Source organism: Trichoderma reesei (assembly GCF_000167675.1).
Source record: "Trichoderma reesei QM6a unplaced genomic scaffold TRIREscaffold_19, whole genome shotgun sequence".
In the NCBI taxonomy this organism is placed as follows: domain Eukaryota; kingdom Fungi; phylum Ascomycota; class Sordariomycetes; order Hypocreales; family Hypocreaceae; genus Trichoderma; species Trichoderma reesei.
In genome coordinates, this window is record NW_006711166.1 from 481,270 (window position 1) to 509,174 (window position 27,905).

The 27,905-nt window shown below is 50.8% G+C and overlaps 13 protein-coding genes across 13 annotated transcripts; 6 read left to right on the forward strand and 7 right to left on the reverse strand.

Moving 5' to 3' along the window:
- Window positions 1–1,626: 1,626 nt before the first annotated feature.
- TRIREDRAFT_66696 (uncharacterized protein) lies at window positions 1,627–1,992 on the forward strand (the record flags this gene model as incomplete). The annotated part of the gene is made up of 1 exon (XM_006967775.1): window positions 1,627–1,992. A coding segment is annotated over one exon (366 nt), but the record flags the coding sequence as incomplete, so codon positions are not given.
- A 717-nt stretch (window positions 1,993–2,709) lies between these two features.
- Window positions 2,710–4,500, forward strand: TRIREDRAFT_66689 (uncharacterized protein; the record flags this gene model as incomplete). Its single annotated transcript, XM_006967776.1, has 4 exons — window positions 2,710–3,341; window positions 3,410–3,789; window positions 3,847–4,237; window positions 4,287–4,500. The coding sequence occupies 4 exons, from the start codon at window positions 2,710–2,712 to the stop codon at window positions 4,498–4,500; spliced, it is 1,617 nt and encodes a 538-aa protein (XP_006967838.1).
- Window positions 4,501–4,853: 353 nt separating this feature from the next.
- On the reverse strand, window positions 4,854–5,873 carry TRIREDRAFT_110271 (uncharacterized protein; the record flags this gene model as incomplete). The annotated part of the gene is made up of 1 exon (XM_006967856.1): window positions 4,854–5,873. One exon carries the CDS (start codon window positions 5,871–5,873, stop codon window positions 4,854–4,856), a length of 1,020 nt encoding a protein of 339 aa, XP_006967918.1.
- A 777-nt stretch (window positions 5,874–6,650) lies between these two features.
- On the reverse strand, window positions 6,651–7,579 carry TRIREDRAFT_110272 (uncharacterized protein; the record flags this gene model as incomplete). Its single annotated transcript, XM_006967857.1, has 3 exons — window positions 6,651–6,912; window positions 6,975–7,026; window positions 7,090–7,579. The coding sequence occupies 3 exons, from the start codon at window positions 7,577–7,579 to the stop codon at window positions 6,651–6,653; spliced, it is 804 nt and encodes a 267-aa protein (XP_006967919.1).
- Window positions 7,580–9,515: 1,936 nt separating this feature from the next.
- TRIREDRAFT_66563 (uncharacterized protein) lies at window positions 9,516–10,165 on the forward strand (the record flags this gene model as incomplete). The annotated part of the gene is made up of 2 exons (XM_006967777.1): window positions 9,516–9,809; window positions 9,881–10,165. 2 exons carry the CDS (start codon window positions 9,516–9,518, stop codon window positions 10,163–10,165), a joined length of 579 nt encoding a protein of 192 aa, XP_006967839.1.
- A 240-nt stretch (window positions 10,166–10,405) lies between these two features.
- Window positions 10,406–11,334, reverse strand: TRIREDRAFT_110274 (uncharacterized protein; the record flags this gene model as incomplete). The annotated part of the gene is made up of 3 exons (XM_006967858.1): window positions 10,406–10,950; window positions 10,995–11,228; window positions 11,286–11,334. 3 exons carry the CDS (start codon window positions 11,332–11,334, stop codon window positions 10,406–10,408), a joined length of 828 nt encoding a protein of 275 aa, XP_006967920.1.
- Window positions 11,335–12,053: 719 nt separating this feature from the next.
- TRIREDRAFT_66606 (uncharacterized protein) lies at window positions 12,054–13,871 on the forward strand (the record flags this gene model as incomplete). Its single annotated transcript, XM_006967778.1, has 1 exon — window positions 12,054–13,871. A coding segment is annotated over one exon (1,818 nt), but the record flags the coding sequence as incomplete, so codon positions are not given.
- Window positions 13,872–13,940: 69 nt separating this feature from the next.
- On the reverse strand, window positions 13,941–15,055 carry TRIREDRAFT_110276 (uncharacterized protein; the record flags this gene model as incomplete). Its single annotated transcript, XM_006967859.1, has 4 exons — window positions 13,941–14,191; window positions 14,255–14,589; window positions 14,654–14,883; window positions 14,948–15,055. 4 exons carry the CDS (start codon window positions 15,053–15,055, stop codon window positions 13,941–13,943), a joined length of 924 nt encoding a protein of 307 aa, XP_006967921.1.
- A 2,029-nt stretch (window positions 15,056–17,084) lies between these two features.
- Window positions 17,085–17,945, forward strand: TRIREDRAFT_5112 (uncharacterized protein; the record flags this gene model as incomplete). The annotated part of the gene is made up of 1 exon (XM_006967703.1): window positions 17,085–17,945. The coding sequence occupies one exon, from the start codon at window positions 17,085–17,087 to the stop codon at window positions 17,943–17,945; it is 861 nt and encodes a 286-aa protein (XP_006967765.1).
- A 198-nt stretch (window positions 17,946–18,143) lies between these two features.
- TRIREDRAFT_123261 (uncharacterized protein) lies at window positions 18,144–19,944 on the reverse strand (the record flags this gene model as incomplete). The annotated part of the gene is made up of 5 exons (XM_006967860.1): window positions 19,531–19,944; window positions 19,076–19,471; window positions 18,943–19,017; window positions 18,544–18,569; window positions 18,144–18,497 (listed from the first exon to the last, which is right to left on the reverse strand). Coding segments are annotated over exons 1-5 (1,191 nt in total), but the record flags the coding sequence as incomplete, so codon positions are not given.
- Window positions 19,945–21,411: 1,467 nt separating this feature from the next.
- Window positions 21,412–23,625, reverse strand: TRIREDRAFT_123262 (uncharacterized protein; the record flags this gene model as incomplete). The annotated part of the gene is made up of 2 exons (XM_006967861.1): window positions 21,412–23,044; window positions 23,102–23,625. The coding sequence occupies 2 exons, from the start codon at window positions 23,623–23,625 to the stop codon at window positions 21,412–21,414; spliced, it is 2,157 nt and encodes a 718-aa protein (XP_006967923.1).
- A 1,177-nt stretch (window positions 23,626–24,802) lies between these two features.
- On the forward strand, window positions 24,803–26,014 carry TRIREDRAFT_66827 (uncharacterized protein; the record flags this gene model as incomplete). The annotated part of the gene is made up of 3 exons (XM_006967779.1): window positions 24,803–24,951; window positions 25,021–25,751; window positions 25,830–26,014. 3 exons carry the CDS (start codon window positions 24,803–24,805, stop codon window positions 26,012–26,014), a joined length of 1,065 nt encoding a protein of 354 aa, XP_006967841.1.
- A 215-nt stretch (window positions 26,015–26,229) lies between these two features.
- TRIREDRAFT_110281 (uncharacterized protein) lies at window positions 26,230–27,362 on the reverse strand (the record flags this gene model as incomplete). Its single annotated transcript, XM_006967862.1, has 2 exons — window positions 26,230–26,865; window positions 26,946–27,362. 2 exons carry the CDS (start codon window positions 27,360–27,362, stop codon window positions 26,230–26,232), a joined length of 1,053 nt encoding a protein of 350 aa, XP_006967924.1.
- Between the last annotated feature and the right edge of the window lie 543 nt (window positions 27,363–27,905).

The window sequence follows — 27,905 nt, forward strand, 5'->3', positions numbered from 1 at the left end:
CATTACAAGCACCATACCTTCCAGAAGTTCCAAATTGAAACTGAAACAGGGGCGCCTATTGACCCATGGAAGTGTGATAATCTCGAATAAGGGGAACCACCATCATCACAGCCTTAGAAATATGTAGCTTGAATGAAATAGTCTGAATAGGTACCTTGGGTTTCACAACGTCATAAGAAAATGTTTTCAACCGCAGAGACAGCTCATATCTCGGGTGATGTCGCATAATGATTTTGCAGACTCTCCGAGCATCCAAGTGGCTTGACTATTTTTCATTCGGGAGTATCTGAAAGACCTTTCTGGTCAAGAGGATCGTGGTCCGTGAATCTGTGTATAACTGTGGTTTAAGAGAATGTGAGGCATGTAATTGAGAGGTTCTCTGCCTTTGTTAAACATAACAGAAGTATCTGGCATCGTCCTTTTAGCATAAGATCTCACATCGGCGTCGTTGCTTTCGTTCCGAGTCTCCGCCAACGAGAACAAGGGTCAATATCGACATGGACAAGGGATATCATATCCTGCATTGGCAAGGACTCTGTGTCATAGGGAGTCGGGTTTTGAAGCACAGAAAATTTTGCACGAGGTATGGGTTGAAGAGCGATTCTTCAGTAGATTACACGAGAAACAGGTTCGTCTCCTCACGTCTTCGAACGGGTTCCAGGAGACTGAGCGTACGAAGCTCCATCACAGATGCATTAAGAAGATACATACCTCTACGCCTATGCTAGCATATCCTAGTGGAAAATCAACTTTGGAAGTTTCTGGTGTTTATATAACAGCTTCGGGTTATGCACACACCGAATCGACACGGCAGCTACTCAGCTTGCGTCTTCGCACGCATGCTACTACAAAGCCTATCTTCAGTGAGTCAACGGGAAGGAGTTTACAAGAAGAGAACCAGAAAAGCCAGCCTTTTCAACGATTTAGCCGATTACCGAATTTTTGAATACGGGCGAATTCGGTATATCTAGTCAAGTAACTAATGCGGCTCGCTAACATTCCCAGAAACAGCCACCAGGTTGCCAAGGGGACGCTGTCTGTCCTCCAAATAGTGCTTATCCAATGCTATCTTGGTGACGACGCACTCGGCTGAAACTCAATACCACCTAAGGTGTAGAATGCATGTATTACAAATGCAATTGGAGAAGTCAGACGGACGAGCTGAGAAGCTGGCGGTATGGCTTGAAGGTGGCTTGAGAGACAGCAGCTTGACTTGGGGGTCGAGGCAGCAAAAGTGCAAAAGGTGCGAGCGTCTAGGCTCTCCCCGCATTATAAGCGTAAATCATATCGTCAGCTCTGGTATAAGGGAATAGTTAGAATCTGTATATAGAACAAGGATAAGACTGCTGTTACATCATCTCACCATCAGTAATGGCTGGACGCATGACCGACGAGCCGTGTATAAATAGGAGCCCGTTCGCATGTACTTTCAGCTAAGGCCTGCTGGCTTTTCATACTTCCGTCTTTGACCACAGTTGATTTCTCACTCTTCACATCACGAACATTCTAATAGTCAAGATGCCTTCCGGTAGCTGCTGGTGTGGCAACGTCAAGTACGAGTTTGAAGGGGACTCTAGCAATGTGGTAGGTTTTGGTCCCGGTTGACAAGCAATCGGATAATGCATACTGAACAGTATACAGGTACAATGCCATTGTTTATCATGCCAAAAGATAACCGGCGCACTCTATACGGCGAATATTCCTGTTCCACGAGACAAGCTGAAAATTACTTCTGGATCCCCAGTGTCTCACACTCAGAAACACGAAGATGGATTCAACTTGACTGTAAACTTCTGCAGCAGCTGTGGCTCGGTCCTCTACAAGCAGGCTGATGCGGACATGTTCGCACCAATCTCTTTGGTTCAGTCGGGAACGCTGGACGGCCCTGCCAAGGACAAGGTTAGCCGACCATCGACGGAGTTGAATGTGAAGCTGAGGGCTTCTTGGTTGCCGGAGGTTAGCGGTGCTGCTCAAAAGCAAGGATTTGACTGAGTCTTGGATATGCTTGGAGAAGAATGAGTTCAACGAATGAGATGGGCTATGACGCGGATTTTTGTGGTATACAGAAGGGCTGTAGCATTGAGATTGTATAGCAAATTGGTACTTCTTCCAATATGAAGGACGTCAAAATGGCCCATATGATTGACTGGAGAGAATGAACTGCATAAGCTGATGTGCTTCGGAAAGCTAGCCCTTCTAGGTTGCGTCCCATGCCAATTGTCAACCGGCAATAAGAGGGCCCAATAAGAGAGCTGATGGAGTCAGACCAGCACTTTCACGACACTACCACGCACAACATACGGTCACGGGGAGACAAGGGGAGTGTCATATACAGCTTTGGAAATGGGAACCTTCAAAAGTATATGGCAACAGAGCAATCAACAACAACTCGATTGATGTCGCTCGTACCTTGAAGGGGGAACACGGTGTTTAAACATACATCGACCAAATATCTCTTCAAATCCCTATCGTATCCCAAGACTCGGCTCCCCCCATGGTAGTGGGGTAAAGCAAAGAGAGCCAGAATCCAGGATTGGCTACGGTACTCTTCATATTAGAGCTATTCATGGTAGATTGTTTTGGGAGAAGGGTGCTCTACCAACGGTTATGTACGTCGCCTTTGCCGGGGTCGTTTCCCCAAGACCTTTTAACCTTTTCTTCAACTTTCTGGTAAATAACCCCTCACCTTGAACACTCAAGTACTGCCACATGTCTACCAACTTTAGGCCTTCTGGGCCGATCTGGTCGCTAGGTGAATATCTGAAAGCTCGAGACTCGCTTGTAAGCGCTGAAAAGGCCCTCGGATATGAAAGTCTGGTTGAAAGGACACCCCTGGAATCGACAGCCGAAGAGATTATTTACCGTCTTAAGGAGTGGGAAGACAGAAATGTATACGGCATCAAGAGCGACGGCTCTGGACACGAAGCTGGACATCGCTTCTTACACGGCCTAGACCTCGTTTCTGATAGCAAACTGTTCGAAGTCGCTACAAAAGCTCCAAAAGGGTGTCTTTTGCATTGTCATTACGACTGCCTGCTACCTCCAGACACTGTGCTTGCCGATGCTCGCAAGCAACCGAATCTCTACATCAGATCTGACGTGCCGTTGATCTCAGCAGGGCTCTTTGCTCATGCTTTGCCACAGTTTGGCGTGTTCGGTCAAGCTACACCTCCGGCCGAGTCAAACATGTTCCACGAGACCTATGTCAGTGGATCATGGATGCGGTATTCAAGCTTCCTGCGAAGATTTCCTGGCGGTGCAGCGAAGGCAGAAACTTGGCTCCGGAAGCGGATGGTCTTGCAGCCGGATGACGCGTATCATCCGAAACAGACTGTGAATGGGTAAGCAGGGAAAAAGAATGAATCTTGACATTTGTTAGAGTCTTATGGATGCTGATGTGTATTGATAGCATTTGGCAACACTTTATTCGGGCAGTTACAGTCATCCGGTCAATGCTTGGCTACGAAACAGCATATAGAGAGCATTTCCGAAGAGCGTTGTGGAAGTTTGCGCAAGATGGTATCATGTATGCCGAGATTCGAGTGGCGCTCAATTACGGATTTGCCATCAAATCCGATGACGGTACTCGGGAGCTCAAGCAAAGGGAGGCTCTTCAGATCCTCCAGCAGGTGTTGCGAGAAGAAACACCAAAGATTCGCGCCACAGGACACTTGTTCTACGGCGCCAAGGTCATCTATGCTTGCATGAGATCTTCTTCAAGAGATGCCATGTTATGGTGCATGGACAATTGCATTGAGATGAAGCAATTGTTTCCAAATTTGATCTGCGGTAAGCTCTCTGTCTAGCATGTTTCTGCTGCGTTGGAGGCCTAACTGTGTGGTGCAGGATTTGATCTGCAGGGACAAGAAGACACTGGATATCCGCTCTCTTTCTGGATCCCCGACCTGCTCGATATGCGAGCTAAGATCACGGCGCTAAATATTGATCTGCCCTTCATTCTGCATGCAGGCGAGACGCTTGATCACGGCGGCGAAACCGACTCCAACTTGTACGACGCAATTCTCTTAGACACCAAGCGTATCGGCCACGGCTTCAGCATCACTAAGCACCCACTGCTGATGCAAATCTGCAAAGAGAGACAGATTGCTATCGAGACATGCCCTATATCGAACGAGGTCCTAGGACTAGTCCCGACGACAAAGTCCCATCACTTGCCGGTACTCTTGGCCAACTGTGTCCCTTGTACTGTCAACAGTGACGACCCTGGATCCTGGCAGTGAGTTATCCTTTTGCATTGCGGGTAGCATTTATACTAACAATAGCAGAGCAAGTATGCTGTCGCACGACTTCTATCAGGCAATGATGGGGAGCGAAAACATGTCGCTGATGGGCTGGCGAACACTGGCCGAATGGAGTATTGCCTATAGCTGCAACGATGAACCGATGAAGAACCAAATGTTGAGCGATTACAGCGAGAAGTGGAGGAAATTTTGTGAATGGATCGTTCTCACTTATGACCAGGATTCAAGTGAGGAATAAAAGGGAAACTTGGAGATAGTAATCACTGCAGGCGAGGGATCTCAACATCACTGTAGCACTCAGCCTCAACGGAGTGTGCTCATGGATTCTAGAGATTTCAACCCGTTAGCCTTGTCTTTGTTGGGAGCCGTAACTCAACATTTGGTAGCAAGATACCCAAATAACGCGTTGCCTTCCTGAACCAAAAACGAGTTCATCTTGCCTAGTATACAGGCATTTATTCAATCTGCTCTACACTTCCCAATCCTCTAAGGCACCATCAATCCCCACTAAAGCTCTGTATACCAATTCTACCAGACCATCTCTACCTGGATAATCAATGCCAACGAACTACACGGCGTGTCTAGACTTCGCTAAGCGATACCATGTTCCATCAAACTATCAACAGTATCGAGGATAGTATCACGAGCCGTTCTCGGTACCCAGCCAAGCACTGTCTTCGCCTTGTCATTGTTGATCGGCCGAATGATATCAAGAAGCGGCACCATATCTCGAGCTGCAGGGCTAAATATAGCCGCCAGCTTGACAACCCATGTCGGCAATTCAGCAGTTGGAACCCTTTTCGCTTTGTCAGGTCGCCCTTGAGAGATGATACGAGCAACATCAATGAGTGCCAAAGGCTTTCCATCGCAGCTGGCAATGAATCGTTCATTCTTTGCCGCAGGGTCGAGCATACACCGGATATGAAGGTCCGCCAAGTCACGCACGTCCACTATGTTGAAGTACGTCTTTGGACATCTTGCTATGCTTCCGTCCATGAGTTTCTTGATGAGGTCGACCGAGGCTGACATTTCATTGCTGATAAGGGGGCCAAATATGCCGACTGGGTTGATGACGCAGAGTTCCAGGTTGCCCCCTTCAGCTTCGATGAACTTCCAGGCAGCCTTTTCTGCTAGAGCCTTGCTTTTGTGATATGGCGGCAGGCCCTCCAGGACAGACCAGTCGGCCTCAGTGAAAGGTTCTTGTCGATCCTTGTAGCCATATCCGATAGCAGCAAACGACGATGTGAAAATCACTCGCTTAACGTGAGCGTCTCGAGCCGCTCTGAGGACACGCAGAGTCCCCTCTCTTGCCGGTCCAATCAGCTCATTTTCGTCTTTGACTGCGTGTCCTGGAAACGGCGACGCAACATGATGAACAAATGAACAGCCTTGAATGGCTTCTGCCCAGCCTTTATCCTCGGTGAGGTCGGCTGCATGAAATGATAGGCGGTCGAGGTTGATCGCGCCGGCTTTTTGTAGGGCTGACCTGACGTGTTGCTCTTTGGAAAGGCTTCGGAGGGTGGCTCGGACGGTGTGCCCATCTTTCAGTAGCTTCAAGATCAAGTGAGACGCCACAAAGCCAGAGCCGCCAGTGACCAGAATTATGGACATGGTAAGTGGAGATGCCGACAAATGTTTGTCAAAGAAAATATGTTGAGATGCAGTAGACGTATTTACCAATCTGAACAGAGAGTTGATTCTCATACCTTGGAAATGTTCTCTTAATATATATACGTTCTGATTCAGTCATCCCATTAATCACTTGTGTCTCCCTTCGGATTTCACTGCTTGCAAGATTGTCTGAGTCCCGTCTTCATGTCGAGAAGGATTACTTTGCAGATTACTGCAAACAGCTAGCCTTCTTGTCATCAAACACTTTCCGAGAACCAGGCAAGATGACTATGCCGAGACCCTGATCGGCTTCACTTTTATGTTTAAGTTGCACGACTCATGTTCAAAGATCGATCGGAAGTCAGATAAGCCAATCTGGCTAGCTTTCCGAGTGATCTAGCGGTCCACTGCATTGACATGGAGGCTCATAGCTCGAAATGGCTAGCTTTCCGACGGAGCCACTGTGAGAGGAAACTGAGACATTGCTCTTCCTTTGTTACATATATATATGAAGCACAGGGCGCTGGGAAGGATGACTTCGGTAGTTACACTCGGTGAATCAATCTCAATCAGTTGCCAGAGAGGCTTCTAGAGTGAAGTGCTGGCGACGACATTTTCTTCTCTTTGCAGAGGTATCTTCTCTCGCATTAAATTCTCATTCTATTTCCTGAACTTCCGGATGAGATACGTTCCAAGTTATCCATACATCATGATTATTATCTTCAAACTACAGGGATGCCACCCGATCAACCATCACCGACTGAGAAAACGAACTTCTTAAAAAGAGCAGACGTCGATGTTGGCGGGCGAGCCAGCCTTGCCCCAGTCCCAGCTCGGGTTCAAGACGGACGTAGGACGCAGGTTGTTGTACGCCCAGAACTGGTAGTCGGAGTTGCGGTAGTCATCACCGGAAGTAGGAGGGCAAGTGTTCTTGAAGGCGGCAGTGTACCAGTCCTGGTGGACGGAGTGGTGGAATTTGCCAAAGTAAAACTTGCCGTGGTCGAGGTTCTTCTGCGAGAAAGCCTCCCAGTCGTCGTCACTGTGGCAAGCCAAGGTCAGCGACTCTCTTTTCTTCTCCTGAGCGGGCAATTGATCACTTACCCCTGGAAAGTGTCGTTGACATCGGACCAGCTAATTGATGGGTGGTTTCCATCTACCGCGCAGTTAGCATGAGAACAGTCGCAGGCATCCGAAGGTGGGCGTAGACAAGACATACCTTGCTCCATGTTGACAGAGTCGCGAACGTAGGTGTTGCCGCCATCTGGGCTGGTGAACTTGATAACAATGCCCTCCCAGTCGCTCTTGTGACCCGTGTCCTTCTTGAAGTAGACGTAGTAGATGATGCGCCACGACGAATCTCCGCTACAGTAGCCCGCCTTCCAGTACGTGGGAATGGTGCCAAAGGGCTCGCCCGCGACGTTGCCGTAGAAGGTGTTGGCTCCCTGCCAGGTGGGCTGCTGAGGGCAGCCGTGTGCCAGCGCGTTGATGTTGCAGTTGTCGGCATCTACGCCGTTTGTCTGGTTGCCCTCGCCATCCTCGGCAGCGGAGGGCATGCAGGTGCCTGAAGCCATGTACCACATAGGGGCTGCGGCCTGAGCTGCTGCCAGACCACCATTCTGTGAGAAGTCGCTGGCGGCAATGGGGGTGTTTGCCAGAGCGGACTTGGCGGCGAGAAGCAGCAGGGGAACGACCTTGGAGAAGCCCATGGTGACGATGGCGAATTGTGCAAAGGAGGCGGGTTGTTTGGTCGGTGGGGGAAGATGAGGATGAGAGGCCAAGATGTCGAGGAATCGGCGACGCTGGTCAGTCTTTTATATACTGCTTCTCCTTTCCATGCCCTGAGAGACCATCTTTGCTAGGTCTCACGTCCGACGGGTGATCACCGCCATTCATCTCAACAATAGGCTGGAATAGGAAGGAGACTTGTTCGGCCGTGTCGATCCGTGTTCACGAACCTCATTCTGCCACCTTCTGCTTTGGCCCTGCCCGTGAGTCGTGGCTTGGACAGACGTCTGTCTTTGCCATTGCATATACTCCTCATACTATCACCGGATAATTTCCACGTTCACGCTTTCGAACCCATGTCCGATAGAGGGATCTTGAAGTCTTGCCGGAGAGCGGAATGCATCTCGAGTGGGTAACAGCTGAGAGAGGGGCATGCATGGTTGCCAGGGTATCTCGGGTCGTGGCTCGCAAAGAACCACACGGACGCTGCTCTTGGCTGATGCAAATCGAGGTTCAGATCCATCTGGTGGAATGAGACAAGATGCTGCATGACTAGTGAAAGCTGGAAGAAACATTTCACCGACATCTCTCGTGCTCGTGTAAGTCCCCATTGACGTTCGCTTCGCGCGCTAGGGCTTACTGTCGAGATGTGGCCTTGTGGGCCATTCCAGATGGTATGCGATGGTCGCTGGCACGTGTAAAGGACCATTGTCTCAACGGCAATCTGCCTCGGGTGTTTTGGTGGAGGTAAACATGCCGGATTTGCCGTGGAAGATTAGATGAAAAGACAAACGGATAAAGAGACCATTCTTACCATAGCAATTCACATCTGGTATGGAGTTGACTTGTTGCTAAGCAACGGGGGGGGCGGGAAGCGTCGTGGGAGAGGTTGATGGCCCTATAGGCCTTTGGTAGAATTAGGGAAGAGCTACATATACTCGAAAGCAGTTGAGAATCGATCATGAGCTGTTAGCGTGGCAGCTAAAGAGAGCCAAGATTGAACCCTGGCCGAAGCTGAATGAAGAGGGAATAGACTGGATGATGCTCTGTATACAGTTCGTACGTCAGTCGACAACTCATCTGCCTAGCTCACGATTCGTGCACCCGGTACTCGCAACGGATGCAAGGGTGACACGCTCGTCGTATGTTTCAGCGGCAACTCTCACTGTCTCAGCGGATGGCAGGGGATTAAGAGAGACATCTGAGGAACCCTGATCCAGGCAATTTTCCTTTCATTGGGCCTGTGTTTTCTGAGGAGAATGCGAAGCCTCGCGTGAACAGCGTGAGCTAACGGTAGCGTAGCATACCTAACTTTGTAGAGACGCTGGTAACAAGCTAAGGTGGTATTCAATCCTGTTGAGCTTCAGGTTCCTGCATTAGCAGACCTAGGATGAATGATCAGCGGGCTTGACTGAACAAGGCAGAGAAGGGGAAATATTTCTATTTGTCCATGATTGGTGGGATAACGGCAGGAAGGAAGCCATCAGAGCCGTCCAATTCCCGAGCTATCACCTACAAGGGTCAGAGTCGTGGAGCAACTCGCGAGCGGGCATGGATATTGAAGACGAGGTATGTATGCGCCTATGTGTTGAAGATCTGGTAATAGTCGTAGCAGTCAACTCACGCAGCCTAGCGCTAAGAACATGTGTTTGTCGAGAGCTTCTGTTTGCCAATGATTCGACTCTGCCCTTTTTCCTCCCTTGTAAGTGCTCGAGTCGATCTGACTTCTACATAAGCATTCCACCTGACTAAGCATGAAGCTGAGAGCGAATGATGACATAATCGGCGAAAATGCTCCGTTATCACCCAAATTCTCAAGATAGCCTCAACTAATTATCCACCATCAGGAGGCAACTCACCCCTTTGCCAAAGAGTGGCTCCCCGTGGAGCGTCGTCAGCCATATCCTGCCTCCGGATATGAGCTCTCTCGAGGAAGCATCTCCGCTAGGCGCACAATGGTTCCCCGTTGGGCTCGCCTCGACCTTCCCCGATCTCGGCTACGATGAGGAAAACCTGGCAAAGTACAGAGCATGTGGTGGAGCAGAGCTGAAGCCGGGATGCAAAGTCTTTCAAGTGCCGAGAGATGATAGCTCGCAGCGAGCGGAGATTGAGATTCGAGAAGACGGGACTTTGCAGCGTTCGGAGATGAAGGGGCTCAAGGATCAGGTTCTTGTGTTCCAATACAAAGGAAAATTTCACGCCGTTGATCATGTGAGTCCGAGCTGTAATGTGATCGTAAAAGAGATATGTGTGGAACCCATAATGACTGGTATATATTCAAGAAATGTCCTCATTCATTGTATCCCCTCTCTCAGGGCGTTCCTTTCGACATTGAGGATTTTGGCATTGTTTTCAGTGCCGGGTTGACTTGTCCGAAGCACGGCTGGTCATTTGATCTGTTCAACGGCGCGGCTGATCGTGGGAGTTATGAACTTGGCGTCTGGGAAACGCAGTTACGAGAAGTCAAGATCTCTGAAGAGTCGCAAGAGGCCAGTGAGGAGATCAGCAAAGGCCCAAATTCCGTTGACAAGGAGGTATGGGTAAGAAGAAGACAGCGAGTGGGATAGATCAGTGCTGTCGTGCAAGATGTCCTGATAGACTTCTCCTTCACGAAAATCACATCAGAATTAGCATAGAGAAGATAGATTTCTGACTATGGGTGCATCATAGTAAACTAAACTCCTGTTCACAAGCCTTATGATCGAACACCCATGCACTGAGCGGACATAAATTGTCTGGCTTGAAAGCTGGAATTGGTCCATGTCTTGACATGCCGGACACATTGCATGTATACATCTTCATTCCATCTAGAAGAACAAAGACAAGCCTCCATCAACTATAATGTTGGTTCCATTGATGTAGCTGGACAATCCGCTGGCGAGGAACATGACAGTGTTAGCCACCTCTTTCGGTTCACCCGTTCGCCCCAGCGGCACAGAATCCAGTAGCGACTTGTAAAAGGGATAGTTGTCCCTCTTGACAATCTGATACTGACTCCACTGAACCGTACCATCAGGCCACGTGATGTTGGGAGTCTCGATGGACCCAGGCGCAATGGAGTTGATTCGAATGCCCAGAGGGCCCAGCTTGCGAGCATAGTCTTTGGCTAGGACCGCCTGAGCTCTCTTAAAGGCAGAGTAAGGAGAGCCGGGGACGTGGTGTCTCGCTTCAAAGCCCGCCATAGAGCTGATGACCACAATAGAGGCATTCTCGGAAGCTTTGGTCCTTTCTTCAAGGTAGGGAATTGATGCCTCGATGAAGGTGACCAAGCCCATGATGTCTGCCCGGAAGCTCTTCTCCCAGGCTTCGGGGGTTGCCTCAGCAATCAAGGGGGATGCTATGCAAACAAACTCTGTTAGATGCAGCACACTCAACTGGTCGTCTTATACGACTTACCATTGGCAATGACTGCGTCAATTCGACCAAATTCTTTGGCCGCTTGGTCGACCCAAGCCTTGATCTCGTCAGGGTTCCCAATATCGACAGCCGAACCGACGGCACGAGCGCCGTTTGCAGCGCCCTTGAAGAGCGAGAATTCATCTCCACGAATCGAGCGAGCACAGAAAGAGACGTTTGCTCCTTCGGCTAGGAAAAGTTCCACGATAGATCTGCCAATGCCCTTTGAGCCGCCTTTTCAGGATTATGTCAGTATTGGTACGCATAACAAATCCATAGGGGGTTTCATACCTGTAACCAAGACATGTTTGTTGGTAAAGTTGCTGGAGAAGGGAGACATTTTAGCTTATTTTAGCAAAGCAAAGCAGGACTATTATCAAGAGGATGTTCGCTGAGATACTGCTCGATGGACAATGAGCTGCATATTCTCAGTGATGATTGGACTCTGTTTATATATGCGTGCGATTGACCGAGCCCACATGTCTTCTCCGACGTTCTTTTCAGTCCCAGTCAGTATCCACTTGAATTGTCCGTTATTCAAATCTTTTTGATATCCCCGACCTTTCCATCTCTATCTACATGGGCTGTTTTGTCTGTTTACCCTCTGAGGTAGCGGAACGTGTGGGGTTGGTGTTTGCGCATTAATTTGACTACCTCCGAGAGGACTTCACCGTACCAACCTAAGACGAGCATTCGATGTAACTTCAAACCATCAAACCATGCAATTGCCACGTCAAAGAGTCAAACTCCGCTCGTTTACGACTGAAGAAGCTTAGAATGTCCGCCTTTGAGCCTCCTTAACCGAAGCGTATCGTACGGGCATTACTCGTGACTGCTCATTCATAGCTATAAAGACGCCTTTTATTGGCACATGCCGAACATGGCTTGCATGGGTATCGCCCATTCTGAATCAGCTAAACCCAGATGGGTGACCGCGCGGAATGTGCTTTGGGCGCAGCAGACGCTCCCCCTTTGCTGACGCAATGCCTTTATTTCAACAATCCTTCTTTTTTTCATGAGACGGACAATAACCGCTGTTGACATGCCGTTTGATTCCAGATCTTTGTGCTCATCATCGCCAATATGAGCCGCTCATCCGAAACCTGCTGGACCTGTCGGATCCGCAAGAAGAGATGCGATCGAAAGCAGCCGGCCTGCAGTGCCTGTCATTCGCTCGACATCACCTGCTATGCCGGCAACAGCCGTCCAAGATGGGCCGATGATGCGCTTGAGCGAGAGAAAGTTGCGGATCAGATCAAGGCCCAGGTCAAAGAAAAGTCAGAACGTCGGCGCGAGAAGAGCTACGTGAAAGTGATGCCGTTGGGGAGAGCACGCAAACCAGAAGATACCGGCAAAACCACAGCACATCGCGGTACTCATCGGCATTCGCAAAGAGAAGAGTCGAGTCCAAATGCCAAAGCGCAAGAGCAAGCAGATGCTGTTCCAACCTGCGAGGGGTGTGCAAACAATGGTGCACCATCCTCAATAGAACGAAACCGACCTCAGACATCGTCCTCTAACCCCGGTCTGCTCGGCATCTTCGAAGATATTGACTTCGACCTCGAAATCACCTTTCTGGATTACGCTTTCCCCTTTCTCTTCCCGTTTTATCGGCCCTCATTGTTTGAAGGAGGACGTGGCTGGCTGTTGACAACCCTGAGGAAGAGCATGCCGCTGTTCCATACGGCCATGGGCTTCAGCACCTACTTCTTCACGCTCGCTATGACGGATCTTGCAAATGAAGGACATGACACCTGCAGAACCATTGTCGAGGGAAAGCTCACGTCTCATGTGGACACCGCAATCAAAGCCATGAGACAGGGGATCGAAGAACTTGGAAGTGCTCAAAAACCCCCGTCAATCTTTGACAGGGCGCACCTCATGGAGGGCGTTGTCCAGCTGTTGGTATTCGAGACGAACATTGCGGGAAGTAGAGAATGGGGTATTCACCTCAATGCTGCCGTCTCACTCTTTAAAGAGATATTCGAAATGCCCAATGACCAGGATAGCAGCAGGCCTGATCTTCAATCAGTGCTAGCCATGATGCAGAGATCTGGATGGTCCACTGTGACTATGAAGCACAGATTATGGAATCCTGACCAGGGTGCCTTTCTCTTTCACGTCGCTTTCCTTGCATTTGCGGACATCATTTCAGCAACTATCAGGGGCACCTCTCCAATACTACAAGACTATCACTTACTCTTGATCAATGGCAACCCGGATGCAGAGAACGCACGTCAACGCTTGGACTTGGAAGACTTTGTCGGCTGCCAAAGTCGGATCCTCCTTATGATTGCTGATATTGCTGCCTTGGTGGAGGGGAAAAAGCAGGGCCGAGTATCTCGCAATATCTTGTCCATTGAAGGCAACAGGATTGCGGAGATACTACAGGGCAGTATAGCCAATCTTCGGGCTAACATGGGAAAGCCGGTATCTTCAACGAATTGCTTCTTTCAAACCTATCACAATCCCGAAGCTCCTGCACAATCTGAAAATGTCACATCGTATAGCTTGATATGGGCACACGCAGCAGTCCTGTATCTATTCGTCACCACATCCGGATGGCAGGACAAGCACGCCATTGTTCAGGAGAATGTGACCTCGGCTCTCCAGCTTTTGGACGGGTGTTCTTCGCCGGCAGTCTTACGTAGCCTTACATGGCCATTCTGCGTCATCGGCTGCCTAGCCTCCCCGGATCAAGAGGCAACATTGCGGCGATTTGTTTCCAGAATGGGTCCCTTATCATCATTCGGCACACTCTACGAAGCATTGAGGATTATGGAGCGGGTATGGAGTACTCGCGAGGAACGAGATGTGGAAAACTGGGACTTCTCATACTGCTTCCGTATACTAGGATCAATGCCTTTACTGATCTGATAGCCCCTTTAATTGCAGATACAGCCATTCCCATCTATGACACAAGCCATCATAATCATCAGTCAGACGCTAGTGCCCCTTCCAAGCTCCAACAATCTCGCTCAGCTTGGTAGTCTTGATCTGAGGAAACTTGGCATTTAGGCTCTTCTCCTCGGGCACGTCCAGCCTGCCCTCGACAATCCACAACGAGAAGAGTGCAAAGAGACCCTGTAGCATCGCCTTTGGGAAAACTGGGTAGATCTCATGATGCGAGGGCAGTTCCGTAATTTCTCCCTTTGCGAGCTTCTCCACGGAATCATACGTGACATCAAACTTTGTGCCTGCAATACGGTCAGCCGTTACCAAATGCTCTGATGCGTCCGATGGACGTGAGATGAGCGTACCTCTGGCTTCCTCTGCAAGCGCAAGGAGCTTGTTAAAGGTGGATCGCTCTCCGTAGATGTAGGTCACTTCATCCCATTTGGGGAGACTCAGGGACGCAACGGTAAACTTGGCCACGTCTTGCGTGTACGTAAAAGCCAGAACCTCGTCGCCCGTACCAGGAATGGCAGCAGCCTTGTTTGGCACGTCGACAACGAAGAAGAGCGGCTGCAAATACGTCTTGACATGAGGATATCCGTAATAGTCCATGAAGTAGCCATTAGCAACTCGGGTCCATTCCAAGTTGGTCTTGCGAAGCTCAATAATTGTGTCCTCGCGAACTTGATAGATCGGAGAACTATAAGAGAATAAGCATTGTTAGGTCCCAGACTGTGGTACTGAAGCCGGAGATGGGCTCTTACGCCGGAGTGTGAGGGGCGCCCCATTCGCTGGAAATGAAGCGCTTGACTGTGCCAGACTGGCTGGCTGCCCTGACCAGGTTGACTTGAGCCGCGCCAGAAGTTGCGTCCATGACGGAAATGGTGGAGATGATGACCTCCACGTTGTTGCTTGCAAGTTTCTGCGCAGTCTCTGCCACGTTGCTGTAATCCACTGCAATGACTGGCGCTTTCTCATCTTGCTGCTCAGGGGCCTATGCCCGAGTTAGACTTGTCATATTTCCATCCGGGAGACTCCCATATGAAGCTATATCTCACCTTGCGGGCCAGGACAATGACACTGTAGAGGGGCGACTTCTTCAGCTCGTCGACAAGAGTACGGCCAAAGCTGCCAGTACCGCCAGCGACTGCAATAACCTTCGACATGGTTGCGATCTGTTGTCTGGCAATGAGAGGACTTGTGAAATGGTAATGCTGAAGCTGCTTCTCTGTTGTGTCTGACTCAAGCAAAGTTGTCAGTATACGGCGGATCTTCTTTCATCTTAAATAACACCTCGACTGCCTTGAAGACGTTCAACGCGCGTCCCTGCACCATCGCACACCATCTTTTCACCATCCTCTATTGATTTCTAATGTCGGTAATTCATGATCCGATTCTTGTTAGTTTGCCGATGTCTTGAGGATTCTCTGTCGATAGTTGCTTGCGACAGCTTCGCCGCGCGGAGGCCCAATCCGGTAAGGGGGCGGCAGGATCCTGGCATCCTGGTTCCGCGTCAGTTGCCTCGCTACCTGCTGCTCAGTCTAGAGCGATGGATTCGCACCCTGCTAGCAAAATGATCTGTGCGTTGCCTCTTTCACTCTGCCCTTCTGCGTTGCGTACATACGCTGAGAAAGCTAAGCCTATCTGATGGTATTCGAGATCTGGTGATGGATTCGATCATCCCACAATGCGTCCGAGCTACCGAGCTGAATACATGACACGCCGCCACTCATTGAAGTTCATGCGTAAGCGTTTCTTGAGAATGGGCTATTGAAAACATGCAAAAGTAAGAGAGGAAGAAACGACTGTGTGTCATGATTAGATGCCTCAGCAGTGGGTTGAAGGATGACTCGGTACTCAGCCGTCGGCTAACTTCGGCGACCAGTTCGTGTAATATCTGCATCTTCCTCGTCTTGCGATAAATTAAGCAATGAGCAAGCTAGCGACACAGCCTCATGGATTGGTCAAACATATTGAGATTGTCTGTTGCACCATTGTTTTGCCGGGCGACATATCCCATTCCGCCCTGCTATGCTTAAGGTGCAATACTGCATCTCTACCTATATTCGGCGGTTAGACTGTTGCTCTTCCTGATCACCCGAATTTCTCATGCCTTGGAAAAACGGCCAACATCAACGCGTAGCTTATCATCAACAGCGTCTACCCCTTTAACAACATCCGAAAGGCCCATCTAGACAGTTTCGGCCCACGACCACGAGGGGAATTCTTGGAGAATAGCAATATCAGCAGCAGCATCTATCTCCTCAATTAAGGGAAGCGGCCGAGCTGTAATCAAGGAGCCAAAGAATGGCTGACCAGCAACAATGCACAAAGAAAGTTGGAAATAAGTAGAAGAGGCTACGAAACTGGGTGTTGTGGCGATGTCGCGATTTATCAGTCCCGACATAATCTAGGGTAGGAGAGAGAGAGAGAGAGAGAGGGAAGCGTAGAATGCTACCAGGCTGGTAATAATAAACAACTTCCAAGAGCCGAAGCCCCAACACTTGACGAGATGAATAACGTCATGATATGAAGGATCATACGAATCGAAACGACTCTATCGGCGTAAGAGCGAGATGGCCGCGTTACAATGCACTAACTCCTAAGCTCTCTCAAGTTCCATCCAGTTCTCTGTTTTTCGAGGTATGGAGATCCTGCTGAGCTCATAGTTATGTATCGCCTATCTTCGAGATAATTGGTCGATACGAACAAGATAGAAATCTGACCATGATACAAGTTTATCTCCGATGGAGACTCCGGCCAAGTTTGTAGTAATCGCCGAGACGCCGGCGCCTTATCTCCACTTTCCGCTCGAGTCCGCTCGAGTCCGCCCCCGTCCGCTCCCGATCCGCTCGCCTAGACAAATAATTCATGCCAAAACATCATGAGAGTTGCTTCATCAGGTGAATCTTTCATCAGAAAGGTGGAGGAAACTAGAAGAAAACGCGACGCGAATTGAGTCATACCGAAGCCTCGAGATCGAGATGATGGGGAAACTGGGGAGATGGGGGAGATGGAGGCGTATCTTCGACTCTGGAATGGCTTGAGCCACAGGGTATAAAGGGAGGACGACCGCCTCTCTTGGAGCTGGCATGTGCATCAATCTTCAATCACAAACAGACAAGAACACTCAAGCAACCAGCTCATTACACTCATACGTTCTTACCAAGAAATAAGAAACAACAGCCCCCAGCAATGGCTCCTCAAACCTGGCTCATCACCGGCGCCTCGTCAGGCTTCGGTCTCCATCTCGCTCTCATCGCCGCCAAGCACGGCAACAAGGTCATTGCCACAACTCGCGCCCCCGGAAAAGTGCAGAACATCCCGGACAAGAACATCACAGTCGTTCGTCTCGACCAGAATGAACCTCTCGAGCAGATCAAGGCCGACATGAACGCCATCATCCGCGACCACGGACCCATCGACGTCGTCGTCAACAATGCCGCCTACGTGCACAGCGGCATCATCGAGGACCTGACCCCCGAGGACACCTACGCGCAGTTCCACACCAACGTCTTTGGCGCCATCAACGTCTACCGGGCTGTCCTCCCTCATCTCAGAGCCAAGCGGTCAGGCACCTTGGTGACCATCGGATCAATGGCCGCTTGGTTCGTCCACCCCGGCGCAAGCTTGTACAACGCCTCCAAGGCAGCTCTGCGCTGGCTCACCATCGGACTTGCCAGCGAGGTCAAGCATCTTGGCATCAAGCACCTGCTTGTCGAGCCCGGCCGCTTCCGCACGGATCTGTTGAATCAGACTGGCAACTTCAGGACCGCCAATGGCGACAATGGCATCGAAGACTACAGAGAACTCAGCCTGGCGGCCAAGGAAAGCCTCGCGGAGGGTGACCACAAGCAGCCTGGTGATCCTGTCAAGGGTTCCCAAGTCATCTACGACGTCGTTACCTCGACTGGTGCGGCCCAAGGCAAGGAGATGCCCCAATTCCTGCCGCTGGGACCTGATGCTATCGAGGAAATCACCGCATCGGCACAGGCGGCGATTGATATCTGCCGGGAATGGAAGGAGATTGCCAGCTCGACTGATTTGGACGAGTAAATGAAGAATCGTGTATTTACTGGTACTGAGCCAACATTGTAAATGAATAGATAGCCCCCAATTCGATCAATCAAATTGATTCTTCTCAGCCAGTTCCATAAGCCTCTTCGCCATGTCAAGCCTCAACTTGGCCTCCCTCTTTTGCAACTGCTTCGTATAGCCCTCACCCAACTCTTCCATACATCCAATCCGTCGTACCACAATCTCCCCGGATTGCATCGGGATCTTTTTGGCCCATTCAAGTGCCTCTTCCGCATCCTTGGTTCGAACAACCCACCAGCCACAGATGTGAGTCTCAGTAGTGACGTCGAAGGGGCCTGGAGTTACCCCCGGTAGATTGTCAGTTGAGTAGTGCAGCCGATAGCTGTCAACTGAAGTCGGCCGGAGGCCTTCAGCCTCGAGTAAGATGCCCGCGTCGTTCAACTCTTCGTTGTATTTGCACATAGCCTCAAATATCTCCGGCGATATCTCGCAGGGTGGCGCTTCGGCCATGGAGTTAGCCTTCATGAGATATATGAACCGAGGCATCATGGAGTGCGTTTTATCATTACACTGTAAGTGTACAGGATAATGTTGAAACCGTCGCATCGTGACAAACTGAAACAGCTGCAAAAGGTGATATGCCTATATAACAATTATATCATCGTGCCGTGCCATGGGGGCAAAAGCAGGCAGTGACCCCTCAAAGTGCGCGAGAGGCGTCGAGTTAGAACGAACATGACGACAGGTGGCGGCGATGGTTCGTCGTATTGCTTGAGAACAAATACACGTTTCCAAGGCTAACTTGGGCTCATTGATTCAGAGATTGATCATCGATCCGTCCGCTGTAAAAAAACAACGACATGCGATCCATCCCCATCTCCCAATATAGTCACATCCGCCGATGTCATTCCCAAGCAAATAGCCTTAACAACACAATTTGATCTCCCACATCTACCAGAGCTCACCGCGCCTTGCAGAAAATGCGTATCCATAGCCTAATCGCTCCCACACGTACATGCTTTGTCAAGGCGGTACTCAAAGGCAAAGTCATAGTTAGAGTCTTCATCGCTGATTTTAATCTTGCGAGTTCCTAGCGAAGATATGGTGAGAACTTGATCCGCCAAGAAAGCAAACTTGCATTAACATACCTCTCGGGATCTTGAATGACCCCCAAAATCCGTCATTCGCGATGCTTCGTAGAGCACCGGCAGCTCCAGATCCCACGTTGACCCTGTTGATGTGGTCTGTACTGTACTTGTCTTTTCCTAATGTGAGTCTCCCATGTGTACTGCCGATTTCCTTACCGTCGGCGTAAATCGTGTATTGTTCAGAGGTTGGCTCCGTGATAGCAATCGTAAGCACGAGATCAGTGTTGTACTGCGATACATCAATCTCTCCTTGCTGGCCTGATCTCTTATTGGAGACCCCTCGGGTCCAAGGCACAACTTCTCTGCCTACACAGGGATTATTGGGGGAGCATGATCCGTAGAAGAGGATCATGGTGCCGCTCTGAGACTCGTACCAAACATCGTCTGCGATGGTCCCTGATCGTGTTTTGTCAGAACTCCGAGGCCTGGTCTGCGCGCTTTGGGTGACCACTCACCAGCAGGGATTAGAAAGTCCACGCCGGAGCCATGCGGTATGATTTCTTTGCCATTGATGTAAAGGGTCAAATCGCCTCCACCAACGTTTGTCACCCACATGTCAAAGGGGTAAACGTAATGTGGAAGCTGCATGTTGGGATTGGGCAAGATCATTTTCTCATGCCCTGTCGAGATCAGCCTCTTGGGGTGACTGTTGTTCTCCAAAGATAACCATTTGCAAGGAGATCTATCGAGCGAGCAATCCCACCCATCTCTACCAGGGCTAGAGGGTTGAGACTGGCGTTCCCTCCGCACTAATTGTTCATCCTGATGAATCTTCTCAAAGAGGTTGATGCTCATTTCCAGCGAGTTCAAGTGGTATCGAACAAAGGAGTCCAGATGTACCTCGTCGTGGGGAAAACATTCGGCAAAAGCTTGGCGAAGGAGCCTCTCCAATTTGAAAGACTGCATGGCCTCTGAACAAACCGAAGACTTGCATAGTCCTGTCGGCACGGGCGTACAAGGAGGACCTATCACTCGTTTGTGAGCGATACTGAGCAGAAATTGTGGTGGCCATTTCCTTACATTTGGGTGACGGTAGTACGCAAGCATCGTTTTCCACTCGGTAACCTTTCAAGCAGCAGCCCCATTTTCCCGTATCTCTATCTCGGTGAAACGTGTCGAAGTCCTCGCTAGGACTGCATATATCCGAGACCATGACGCATTTCCACGCTCCGTTGACTTGCTGAGCCATTTGGCCTACTCGTAGGTCAGTAAATTGATATCCTTGAGGCTCTTCTCAAACCGTATTACATTCCTCTTTCGCGACAGTATTCGACCTAATATCACAAAATGTCAGAACCACGACATCTTAGGTGACAGACTAGACTCACTATTCCTGCAGGCCAGGATGCTGTGATTGATTTGGCCGTGGGGAACAGGGCAAAGATCCCCAGAAGCGGTAATACCTTCATGTTGAGTATAGTCTTTGAACAGAGCTGCTTGAGGAGAACTGCTGATGGTAGTAACTTGAGGCGGACTAGTCAACATGTCTTATATCATGCATCAGGATCTCCATGCAAGTGTGAGGCAACGGCTGCCTTGGCACGGCGGACAACAGGCATATTCGAGTGTGCCACATCATCAGATTGCGTGTATTGAAAGTGGCTCAGATTGGTGTGGCTGAATGGAGCTTTGCATTCCGCCTCAATCTGATATATGCAGACACTGGTTTGGTCTACAGCCCTGTTATGATTGGCGACGCGCGTAATAGCTCTTTCACCTAATGCATGAATAGAGCCGATAATGAAACCAACAACAGCAAGAACTAGACCCCCCCCCCCCCCCCCCCCCCCCGGAGCCGTCACTGACAGTAATTTCATGTAGAACAGTTCGGGCGTTATCGCTCACCGAAAGGCATCTAAGCCCTGCACTGAGTCTTCTTCAATGTATCGAGGCGACTATTATTTACTGCCTAGATTATGAGCACGGCATAAGCGTATGAGGCTCTGCCTGTGTATCGTCACCGAAGAGCGCCTCACTGGGCACCACAAGATGCGCGACACGTCAATGGAGAAGTTCAGCCTCAACGTCACACCACATAGTGTCCTTCTTCTAGTGGTTGAAATAACCTTAGGACAGGGGACAGATGCCTAAGGTAGGGTGTCAGTCCATGCCTCTCGGCTCTAGAACCGTTGTGTCTCGGTGTTCGGGTGGAGTTCAGGCAGCAAGGCTGAACGACCGTGTGGGATTTCTCCGAAGACCCTGTACTCAATTACAGGAAACAATGAATATCGTACATCATGGGAATCCCCAACATTGGGCCCTAGTAACCAGTTGCTGATATTCGACACAATGCCAGAATGTATAATCCATGTATATTCTATCCATGGTTATTTACATTATCCCGATGCCCTTTCGAAAACGGCCGCGATATCGAGTAGTTTCCCATCGCAACCACTACCAGCTAGGAATGTGATGCCAAATGGCAGCCGTGCTTCTCCCTCCTCGACCCATCCTGCGTTTACGCTAACGCCGCAGAGGTCAACAACGTTTGCAGGATGTGTAAAAAGCCCAAGTTTAGAGTTGACTGCCAGTGGATCGTCCAGTACTTCTTGAATTGTAGGATGAAATGGTGCGGTTGGCACCACCAAGACGTCGATGCCGCCGTCGAGTTTGTCAAAGGTCTTGCGCACCGCCGCAATGCATTGCATTTGTGTGGCCTGATCGCGAAATACCTCCCAGGCGCTCAACTTGGCTGAGAGAAGGCCCTGGAATACCGTCTTCGTGGTTGGATGGAGCGTCTCGATATTCTCTGTGATAAAGTCATGGCCTATCGACGCAAGACGTTCGTGAACCAGAGACGCACCATATATGAGGTCGCCCGCTTGCGCAAAAGGTGTGTAGTCGATGTCGACCAAGGTTGCTCCGCAGGATTGCAACCTCTCAACAGCCACTCGAAAGAGCTCTTGATACTTTGCGGAACACAACTCTATCGCGGAGTCAGGCGGTATGCCAAACGTAAAGCCGCCCTCCCCTGGCCCTCGATAGTCCACCATCCAAGTTGGTAGGCTTTCTGGTGGTTTGGCATACGGGTCCAGCGCATCATACTGATCCATGACATACCAGACTTGCCTGGCCTCTTCCACCGAACGTGCGAAAATACCCATCGTATCAAGGCTCTGACATGCAGGGACCACTCCTCTAGCCGAGATGGTGCCCTTGGTGGGCTTGAAGCCGACGATGCCGTTGAATGCTGCTGGAATGCGAACGCTTCCCGCCGTGTCGGTTCCAATAGCAAACGAAACAAGTCCAGCGGCCACGGCCACAGCGCATCCCGAGGACGAACCGCCCGAGGCATGTTTCTCGCTGTGGTAACTGTGAGGAATTCCGTACGGTGAGCGGCACCCTGTCAAGCCAGTGGCGAGCTGGTCAAGGTTCAGCTTCCCTACGTATATTGCCCCGGCATCGAGGAGATGCTGAATCGCTGGGGCTGTGGCAGTAGCAGTGTAGGCAAACCTGTCGCAGGCGGCGGTGGTAACCACTCCTTTGACATCGATATTGTCTTTTACAGCAAACGGGATGCCGAAAAGTGGCGGCATAGACTCGTCAGGGAAGGTTGCACCTGTGGATTGCTTCCTTGCGTTTGCTATCGCCTCTTCCGGATTTTCTCTTGAAATCCAGACAGCTGGATTGATGGTGTCGTACCTGGTTATTCGATCCAGTACATTTAGCATGAGAATCTCTGGATCTATCAGGCCTGCTCTGTAGAGGTCTTTGAGCTCGGCGTTAGAGGGAAGAACTTCAAGCACCCGTTTGGCATCCGACAACGTCGGCTTCGTGCGGTTTATCTGCCTTCCGTATTCATAGAACTCTGAGCCGTGGCTGACGTATCCGAGAAGGCCATCTCGACCCCAGACGAGATCCAGCGAGCTAGCTACCATATTCTCATCGAACCCTGTGGTACAGCCCGAGAGAATACAGCATTCGTAGCCTCTGTCGTTGCCATCATGCAGCATGCTAGTGACACAACATCTAGACGGGTGTAAGTCGTTTATGCGGTCAAAAATCCCGTCATACATAGGTACTCACTCAGTGTTGACGCCCGTCAAGATCAAATGAGTGATTCCTCGAGCAAGCAGCAGCCTATGAAGCCTCGTGCCCCAAAAACTCCCCTTGCCCGGTTTGTCGACAATCAACTCTGTAGGCCATGGCTTTAGCTCGTCGATAATGTCATGGCTTGCCTCTCCCTTCACCGAAAACCTTCCTGTCGGACGCTCATCACTGATGTTAACCGATTGGCCGCCAGTCGGGGCTTTCGTCTCTCTCAGTCTCCTCGCGGCCGGCAGATCCGCAAGGTTCGGAAGATAGCCCTCCCGCGTGTAAATGATATGCAATCCCAATCGTCGTGCCACGCGCAGGAAGTGAGGGAGAGGTGGGACAATCCTGCAGACGGGCGGGAAGATGGCGGGGTTTTCGTCTATGTTAGACCCGAACCCATTGGAGTCGAGGAAATCCCGCTGCATGTCAATCACGACGAATGCCGTGGTGGACGGAGAAAAGGTAAATGCGTATGGGAAGGCAGTCGAGAGTGTGAGTTTACTTTCTGAAGCCATCTTGACGTCTTGAAGGTTTCAATGGGAGTGCTTGAGGAGGAGGGAAGAGGGGAGGCCATATGGCATGCGGCTCTCGAGGTTTGGGGTATGCTGATTGAAGGATCCGGCCAGTTTGATTGGTCGCCTTGCATGATCAAGAACAAGACACTCAGGCATCAGTTTGGAGGAGATTGCGACTTTTACCCATTGAAGAACCCGCTGTTCCATGTTACGCTGTCCAATAGATAGAGCACCCTGCATTATGCATCTCTTCAGCTTCAACGGTAGTCAGATGACTTTCAGCAAAGAACTGGCCAGTCGTCACCCTCCTTATGCAGTCCTCTCCCACACCTGTCGCAACAAAGAAGAAGAAGTCATCTTCAGCGATGTGATCGCCGGCACGGGTCCAGAAAAGTCTTAATACAGCAAGATCCAATTTTGCGCCCAACAAGCCGCCTCAAGTGGTCTATCGTTCTTCTAGACAAAAAATTGTTGCATCGACAAGTCGAACAGTACTGGACTTCAAAAGGGAGATGATTCCATGTTTCGGTCCTACCAAAGAGTAGCTCGTTGCTACGCTTATGTGTCTGATGTGACCAAGTAGAGAGACATTGGGAAGCCAAGTTCATCCAGCTGGGAGTCTTGCTTTCGCGCCAGTCGATAGTTTACGTGAAGTTGGATGCTGCAAGAACACCTGGATTCTCTTAAGATTGGCTTTCACTCGTCATAAGGATTTCATCTTGATAGCAAAGAGTCATTGGAGGAAGCTTGTTTACGGGACCACCTGGTTTCCAGTCAATGTGCTCCGAAAAAGGCAACTCTCCGCGAAATCAATTGGAGGGCGAGACTATGCATTTCAACGTCTTTGATGAGCAATCAACGACTACGGTCTATTTTCTTGCGACTTCTGTTGTCTGCACAGGGACTATCGAACCCTCCACAACCTCACATGCACTCTCTTAGCACAGACGTTGAAAAGCTCGTCACCAAAGGGAGATGCCGACCCAAAAGCCGTCCCCACCAAGGGATCCTCCGGGTCTCACTGCCGATGCGGGGGGTTTCTGACCGAAGGCTGAGAGACCCTCAAACAAGCGATATTGTTGCATCGAAGAGACTGTTATATATATTGGCCTAACATAGGATGTTCAATAGCGGTTGTAACAAAACTCCTTCGACTACCGCGGCGTTAACCTTCAGCATGAAGGCATCATCCATACCGACCACCCAAATCGCCGCCGTCATTAAGAATCCCGGCCCGGATGGAACCGTCCACATCACTAACACGCACCCCGTCGAAACCCCAGGCAAGAATCAAGTCCTCGTCAAGCTCGCCTTCAGCGGCATCTGGTATGTAACTATCAACGTTCTCCTGCTCTTAAGGCTTTACCCGGCCTCACTAACGCTTTCATCTCTCAGCGGATCAGAAGTTCGAGCCCTCCTTGGCTGGAGCAACTACAAGCCAGTCGTAGGCCACGAAGGCGTCGGCACAGTCGTCCAAGCAGGCCAGGATGTGCCCGACTCGATCCTCGGCCAAAGGGTAGGAGTCAAATGGCTTCACAGCGCATGCGGCCAATGCTCGCACTGCAAAGCTTCTTCTGCCCATCACTGCGCAACGCCCGTTTTCACTGGACTTCACGTCCAGGGGACCCTACAGCAATACGTCGTCGCCGATGCGCGATACCTAACGAAGATTCCTGATGGTTTGCCTGGCGAAGTGGCTGCACCCTTACTATGCGCAGGCTTGACCATGGCTGGCGCAATTGCGGAGCTAGACCGGCAGCAAATTCCCAGCAATGGCTGGGTCGTGATATCAGGTTCTGGTGGTGGCTTGGGACACATCGGAGTGCAGATGGCAAGCAGGCTCAGAGCATACAAGGTGATTGCCGTCGATTCGGGAACGTCGAAGCGCGATCTCAGTCTACGATGCGGCGCCGAGGCCTTCATCGACTTTGAGACGGAGAATGTCGAGAAGAGGGTCAAGGCGATAACCGGCGAGGGTGCTCATGCTTGCCTCATTGTGTCCGGGTCTGAATCTGCATTTGAACTTGCGCCAAGATTGGTCCGTAACGCAGCTTTATTGGCGGTCATTGGCCTTCCACCCGCTACCTTCAATTTCCCCTTGGCAGCCAGTGCCTTGGCTTCAAAAGGTACCATAACACTGACCCTGCCCTTATTTACCCCCGTACATCAGATCGTACAAGTTGCTAATCGTGTTTCTTTTCCAGCACTTACCGTGACAGGGGTCATGGTTGGGAGTGAGCAGCAGATGGTAGACCTTCTTCAGCATGCGCTCGCAGGGGTCATCGATCCCGTGGTCCAGGTTGAGGAGTTTTCCCAAGTGCCTCAAGTGTTTGAGAAACTCGAAAACAACCAGGTAACAGGGCGGATAGTGGTGAAAATCCCCGAGTAGGAATACGAGACAGTGGTGAGGGTAAGTAGGGCATGCTTCTCCACCAATTATTTTTGCACGAGGCTTGCACATTGAGAGTGAGATTCATGTTGTATGTATTGGTATATATAAGCCACTGCAGGGCACGCTATAAAGCTACCTATGTACACTGAAATGACATGCTCGAAGGCCTCCCACGGGACCAGAGCTGAAACCTCCTTCTCGCCATCAATCGTTTAGCACTTCTGGGGCCTCCAGTTGGGGATAATGTAGCCGCCGTTAGGATCGTTAATGTCAAAGGTATCCTCGCCCCTCCAAGCGTGGAGGAACCAGCCGACGTTCTGGCTCTTGAAGTAAGCGCAGTTGTTGTCAAAAGTCTTCCAGTAGTTGGTGTACTGCGTGCGGCCGAGATCCGTGTGTCCGGGGTAGTGGGACGTAGGACCCCAAGCCCACTGCGTCTCGGTGACCCAGGTGGGCAGACCGACGTTGGCCTTGACCCAGTTGATCTGAGACTGGATGTAGCTCCAGGCCTGCGACTCGGGCTGGTTGAAGTGGTAGAAGGGCATGGGGTGGATGTGGGCAACGTCCGAGTTGGCCTTGACGCCGGCGCCGATGGAGGCGAGGCCCTGGCCGTTGCTGCCGCTCATTGTGCCGGGCCGGTCCCAGTCCTCTGAGATGCCGACCAAGATGCCCTTCTGGTTGAGGGTGGCGCGGAACTTGCCCAGGTCGTTGACGAAGTTGCCCTGGTCCATGCCGTCGCCAACGGGCTCGGAGCCGAATTCGGCCCAGTGGACGACGTAGGGGGCAATCGCCGCAACGGAGGGGTCGTTGAGGGCGTTGTAAATGGCCTGTTGGGACTGCTGCCAAACGTTCTGGAGAGTGTGTCAGTATATATATATATATATATATATGATAATACATGTATGTAGGTGGTTGTTCAAGTTGCACTTACGCCACCGCCAAAGTTGGTCCAGACCTGGACAATCAGGCCCATGTTGTTGTTATACGCAGCCTTGATAGCGTTGATGAAGACGCTGGGCTGAGTGCACACGGGGTAGTACATGCGGATGATGCTGGCGCCAAAGTCCCTCTTCATCTGGGCAAAGTCCCTGTTCATCTGGTCGTAGCCGTTGGACGCGGCATTGCAGTTGCCGTCTTCCAGAGGGTACGAGAAGCCCAGGAAGCCGTAGTAGTCGGACTGCGGGCACCACCACTGGTTGAGGGGAGTGCTGGGAGCAGCAAAGTTGCCGGGGAGAGTGGCGTTGCCCATGGGGAAGCAGTTGCCGGCGGCGGCGGCAGCGGTAGTAGCCGGGGCCGCAAGAGCGGGCACCGCGGCCAAGGCGGCGAGGGAGAGCAGCGAGGAGATCATGGCTGCGGATCTTCGTCTCTCGAGGGGATTCAGAAGAGGATTGAAGGCTGAGGAAGCTGGATATCGGCCAACGGAGAAGAGATGCCAAGCCAGGTATTAATACCTGATGTACTTGACCACTGAGGCTACAAACAAGCATAAGCATGGGAGGCGGTCCCTGATCGATCTGCCTCAAACTACAGCCAACCGGCTCGAGGCTTCGACGGCAAAGTGGGAAGCCCTATGCTCGTCCAGGGGGTTGTCGGTTTCTCGCTCTCCATGGTGGTCACTTCATCAGCCGTCCGTAGGGAGAGCATCCAGGTAGTAAGGAGAAGAGCTTCTCCAGCTTTCACCCAAATAAGCAGCTGAATTAGATCCAAGGCACGCCCTCTCCACAAAGACAAGGTACAAAGTATCATCCAGCTCATCAGCTGTCTGTTATGTGGACGGACAAATTATCACTCGGGCTCCGAAAGCAGATGCCCGCCACCCCCAAAACGGCGAGGCTATCCGCTCGTTTCCTCTTGTTTGGCAACTTTCCCTACCAGCTGGACAGCAAGAGGC